Here is a 6,000-nt window from a genome sequence, read left to right on the forward strand (position 1 = left end):
TCTTTAGATTGCATTCCTCCTTCTCGGCTTTAGAGAAGAAAGGGAGCACAGTGGAGCCTGGCAGAAGACTTGCTCACAGCTCACTCTTGTGCATGTTTTTGCCCTTGTATCCTTTCAAAACAGCTCATGAGCCTTTGAGCTGTTTTAGGATACAGCATTATCTATTCAATATATTCTGTCTTCTCTCACGACTTTTTCCCTTGTATTTAGTTATGTTTATGTATTGCACCATATAGCTTTTCTTCCTTATGTGGTCATAACACACTGGTAAGAAACACTCAGCGCCATAATTCAACAGAGCGCATATATATCCCGTTTAAACACAGACCTAATATAGGTGGATATGATTTCTGGTTTGCAAATGCAAATCTGCTAGTTATGCATCATACAGTATGCCAAAGATAATTTAGCTTTATTTCACCATTTGCTTATTCTTTATGAACAGCTTGTTACCACAGTCTGTAATGACTGCATGAATTCATAATATCGTAAACAAAATGAATCTTCAGTTCATTTGCTTAATGAGTGCTGGTGTTGAATAGTCCCCCAAAAGAATTGGCACAAGCTTTGCTGCCTGAAACCTTTAGAACAGAGCTGGAAAACCACTACCCACATGCTAGTGGAAGAATGTGGCCTTGGCAGAATCAATAACTGTGGTGACCTCATAACTTCCTGGGCATTTACATTCGGCAGCACTGAGTGTTTCTTAGTGCAACCGCTGCTTTTCAAGAACAGCGTGGAATGGTGACATGCCATTTCGGGACGTCAAAATGAGAAAGCTTTTTCATAGCTTTTACCTACAATAGACTTCTGTAGCTGTCTATTGTACCTTAGCTCTTCTGTGTGTGTGTGTGTGTGTGTGTGCTTTTATTTATTTATTTTTATTGCCAAAATTTATATTGCCACCACTGAGTTATGTTTCCCTTAACCACTGTGTGGAACTTCACCATATTTGATTAGACAAGCAGCTGCTTTGGAGGGAGGCTCTGTGGTATACTTGGCTTTACGTCTTCAGTAGGTCGTTCTATTTAAAAGGCAAGAAACATGGATTGTAACAGTATTGTTCTAGTTTTAGTGCTATATAAATAACTCTGAGTAGCCGCTTTGTTGCTGAATAAAATTCAAATTTTAATTATTAGATTAAAAAATTGTTAACAGGTTAGCAGCAACTGTAAGAGAATTCCCAAGTAATGATCTAAACTTTAGGTGGTCACATTTTGCACTCCAGCATTTCATCTGGGGACTCCATTACATGGAGAGAGAGAGAGAGGGAGAGAACAGTTTTATTTCTGATTGTCAGTAGATAGGGAGCAAGAGAGTATTTGAGAATGGGTTTTAAGAAGAGAGAGTCAGAGGGGAGAACACCTGGGTGGGACCAGGAGAGGCTGAAGGAGTCTCACAGAAAAGGGACCGGTCCAGCAGAACCAACGTCCAGTTCCTCGGGAAAGGTTTCTGTAACCTCCTGAGATTGTGGGTGGATGACAGAAATTATGGAGATGTAATGCTGTGGATAGGAAGTACTGTTAAAATGCTTTATTTTGATAATATTTATAAAATAGTATGAATTAGAACTTCATAAACGTGCAAATTATTCCTACTTCCATTACTACAGAAGACTAAATATTAGCTCTAGGAAACCTATAACATTTTTCCTTAAAATTGCATCCACCCTTGTAAGTATTGCTTCAAAACCAATGAAGACCAAAGATGAGGGAGGACCAGTCACTCTCCATCTCTTCAGGGAGAACAAAGCTTCCTTTTACTTCAGAGAGGCCCAGTGCTATTTAAATGAAAATGATTTCTTTAAATCGGTAGTGTAAACCTCTGCATGTATACACACAGAGCTGTTAAAACCCAGACTGCATGAATTTAGTTTTGTTTATTTTACCATAAGCCCAAGATGTCTGATATCATCAAGTACAAACCGACTCTCCTTGCTTTAACCAACGCCCAGAATCTCACAAGTCCAGAACATAAAATATGAAAATACTGCTTTATTTTGATTTTCATATTCTTGTAAGATCAGAAAATACCACAGTTGTTGAAATTAATGAAAGTGTAATGAACATAAAGTATTTTAAATGCATCCACAACATGAATGTAAATTCACTCAACTAACAGAGTTTTAAAATTATCTTAGCTTTGAAATTATCCTGTTGCAACATGTACATGGGAAAAGCCCAATTTAACATGCATATTAGTCCTAAAATTGGGAGTGAGTGGGAGGGAGAGGGGATTTACAAAAAAAAAAAAAAAAAAAAGAAGAAGAAGTTTTGATAGCCTGTGTGACTTGACCTGCAAGTGAAAGGGGAAGCAATGTGGAAGATTAATTATGTGGAATGGACATTGCAAATAATTATTACTGATTGTCATCTTTTTTATGACTGTAAAAGGTGTAATGGAGCCTTTCCAAAGGCATGGGTTGCCATGACCGTTCATGCTTATTCCTCACGTGTAAATAGAGAACTTAAACTTTAGGTTGCTAGTTAAAAAATTGGAAAGTACAGATACTGTAAGCCATTGTTTAATATTAGAAAATGCAAAATAATGAATGCAGGCTCTGTATACAGTTTGCCTCATCGGAGCAGCTTCATATGATAGAATTGTTTTTTTTCCTATAGCACAGATGAGTAGATGGTTTAATGTCATATTACATATCAACTGCTATGGCAGTATTTTATTATAATGACTTTGTGTTAAGCCCCAGACCTCTCTTTTGGCTGATGAAGTGGATGCTGTTGACCCGCAAGTCAACAGCCAGTTCTTACTCTCAGCCTGTGGCACGCCGCGCAAAATAACGCAGGCAAGTTGCCCCATTTCCTCAGTGTCCCAGGCTGGGAAGCGGAGCCAGTGTGGCCGTGACGCCCCGTGGCACCAGCGCCCTGCGACTGTAGTTATGGCTCCGTTTCTGCTTGATTGGCGTTTTGCCTAACGGGTTCACTGGTTCTGTTGCTACTCTTGACTTCTCAAAATAAGCACAAAGCATAAATGAAAGCATAAATATCTGCTGCTGTCGTTATAACCAGTGTTTCTGCATTTGCATTTTGTTATCAGTTTCTGTTTTGCCATTGTAACATTTCATGATTTTTTAACGTTTTGTTTTCTTTGTTTTCTTCTTTAACATTTCCATGGCTTATTTCTCGTGCCAGTGTACTGTGTCACCTCACCTAAGAAGGACGATAGGTATAGGGAGCCACCGCCCACCCCTCCGGGATATATGGGGATTTCTTTAGCGGACATAAAGGAAGGATCGCCCCATCACCCACACCTAAAACCTCCAGACTATAGTGTGGCAGTGCAGAGGTCAAAGATGCTGCACAGCGACCTCTCTAGACTTTCATCAGCTTCTCTCGGTAGTGACCCGATGGCCTGTATTTCCTCGAAGATGCCTCAGTGGCATAGTCGGCAGCCGTCCGGCCCCAAACTAGCAGATATGACTGACGCAGATAGTGAAGAGGATGGTACGTGCAACACCTGACGTGATAGATGTTAAGTGAACTGCTGTGTAACTCTGGTCTGTGCGGTGTTTCCTTCACTATGATGTGCTTGGGCTTCTCTTGGTCATCCTGCGCGATTGAAACTTTCTTAATCTTTAAATATACGAGTATGTGTTTGTGTCTCTGTGTGTGTGCGTATACATATATACACACACACACACACACATATGTATATGCACACATGTATTAGAAAGAATGCCTTCCCTTTAGAAGCAGCATGCTGACACCAAACATCCTTTTAAATGAAATATAGGAGACCTCCCAAAGTACAACTGAGACACTTAAGAGCATGTAGATGCTATTTTTCCATAAATTCCGTCCCCTTTGAGTGCTGATGACAGTTTAAGGGACACTCTCAGGCTATAAACTATATGCCGAAAAACTCCAATCTATTTGGCTTCGTTAATTTTCCCACTGTTTAGGATGACGTTGGGATAGTGGCCTAAAACAATTTTTTTTTAATTCAGATTTGGTGGGATTTTGTTCAACTCTTGATTTGTTTCACGTTCCTGTTCTCCCGTACTAGCATTAAGCTGCAATATTCCTGAACAGGCACTTTGGGAGCATGGATTTAAAAAGTGTTGAATGAAATAACGCAGTAAACTTCTGTTCTTGTGAAAAATGCCTTTAATAAAATTTGACTTCTCAGCCTAACCTGACCTGACAGTGTCTCTTGCTGTTAAGTTCTTCTTGACCTTGTTTGAAGCAACAGGCAATGCTGCCGAGCACGGAATATGTCATGTGATCAAAACGCAAGCGATCTTTCTGAGAAAGACTGCTCTTACTGTGTGTCAAAACTAACTTCAAGCTAGGGGAATTACCACTTAATTATTTATCTGCTGATTTGCTTTTAATGCTTGTGCACTGGTGTGATCTCTCTGTACCCTTTGCTAGTCAACTAATTTTTTAATAGAATATTGTGGTTGTCTGCTTGAATTTCAGTCAGGCTTAAAATGAACATGAATTTTGATTAAAACAATTTCTGAATCAAAATGATCCTATCTTTGGCCTTTATAATACTTAAGCAGTATTTAACATATATATTAATATTGCAATTCAAGCTTATGTAAAACTTAAAATTGCCTAGCATTAATTCAGTTATGATATTAAATGTTTCTGATGTAAAATAAGGAAGTAATTGCTTCAAACATTATAATCCAAATGTTTTCAAAACTAAATTTAACCATATACTTTTAGATATACCTCTCACTATTTTTCAAGTGTCTGGTTAATTTTTATCCTGGAATTCCTTTGCAAAGATCACTGCATGTCGGAAGTAACTTGCTGACTTTTCTCCCAAGTCGCTAGGTTTTGGGGCGTTGGGAGTTGCATGCTAAGTAATATTTGGAGGATATAGGATTCTGTCTGTTTTGCAATGTATCTTTATTATATAATACCTCAGGTGACCTGAGGATTTTTTAAATGGTTATACTTAATATGTTGTGGTCAGTTGTTAAGACACTGAAACGTCCCAATGACGTAGTGGTCTTCACAAGGTCACTGCAACCAAGTAGTGGGGCTTGGTGCTGCTCTGTGCCGGCGGTATTGAAGGCAGGTGACTGATGGAGTAATTAATTTACGGTTTCTTCTTGTTTTGCAGAAGATGAACAAGTATCAGCAGTGTAACCGCTGGGCTATCCGCGTAAACCACTTCAAAACCCGCAGGATGTGGGGAGAAGGACCACACGATTCTGTTAGCTAACGCTAACACCTTGCTGCTACTAACCTCAGACGTTGCGTTTGCCTCTGCCATGGACGAGATGCAACCGGCTGGATCATACAGCTCTACCTTGCTTCAGTCTGCCACAGCCGCGAAGAACCATCTCTGCCTGTGAAATAGGAAACCGTTTTCGAGGAGCGGACGGACTGCCCGGGTACTGGAACCAGTATCACGAGATGGACCAGTCTTCATGCTTTTGGGAGGACCAGTCATCGAGACCACTTGAAGCTTGGAAGCTTTCTCCTGTATGATACCGTATAATCCTTTGGTAGTTTTCCATCATCGTTATTTTCTACATTACAAATCTAGAGAGTGTTATTTTATGAACTCAAAAAAAAAAAAAAAAGCAAAACTGAAGGACACTGCTGCAGTATCTAAAAGTAATTTATTAATTTAAAAATGTTTTTGATGGGAATTTCCTTTATTTGTGTTGGGAGTGCTCTGGTTGGCTAATACGCATTTAATCAATGTGAGAGTAAGTTAGCTACATGTAAACTGTTGTGCTCTCAAAAAACCCACAGAAAACTAGGGGCCCATGCAATGGGACGCTATCAGGTGCAGAAATACTTGGAGTTTAGGGCATTTTGGGGGGGATTAAATACTAAATATTAATAGAGGAAGAAGTCTTGTGCAGCGTGTCCGCCTTGGGCGCGGAAGCACTGCCACCTGCTGGTCCTCTCCTCAAAGAGCGAAACCAAACCCGGCAGCCCTTCGGGGTGTTTTGGGGAAATGTCTTAACCGCCAGCCAGCTGAGGAAGCCGCTGGTCTTCCGCTCCCAGGCGG

At 40.1% G+C, this 6,000-nt stretch overlaps 1 protein-coding gene across 3 annotated transcripts in view; it reads left to right on the top strand.

Moving 5' to 3' along the window:
• Positions 1-5,569, top strand: part of RAPGEF6 (Rap guanine nucleotide exchange factor 6) — a 137,949-nt gene extending 132,380 nt beyond the window's left edge. For all 3 annotated transcript variants that reach the window (XM_067305066.1, XM_067305067.1, XM_067305068.1), the window contains 2 exons: positions 3,150-3,461; positions 5,098-5,569. In XM_067305066.1, coding sequence (XP_067161167.1) covers positions 3,150-3,461; positions 5,098-5,123 — 338 coding nt within the window. In that variant the 3' untranslated portion in view covers positions 5,124-5,569. The remainder of the gene's footprint in view (positions 1-3,149; positions 3,462-5,097) is intronic.
• The last annotated feature ends 431 nt before the right edge of the window (positions 5,570-6,000 follow it).

The sequence above is a fragment of the Apteryx mantelli genome, chromosome 14 (genome assembly GCF_036417845.1).
Source record: "Apteryx mantelli isolate bAptMan1 chromosome 14, bAptMan1.hap1, whole genome shotgun sequence".
NCBI classification, from domain to species: Eukaryota; Metazoa; Chordata; class Aves; order Apterygiformes; family Apterygidae; genus Apteryx; species Apteryx mantelli.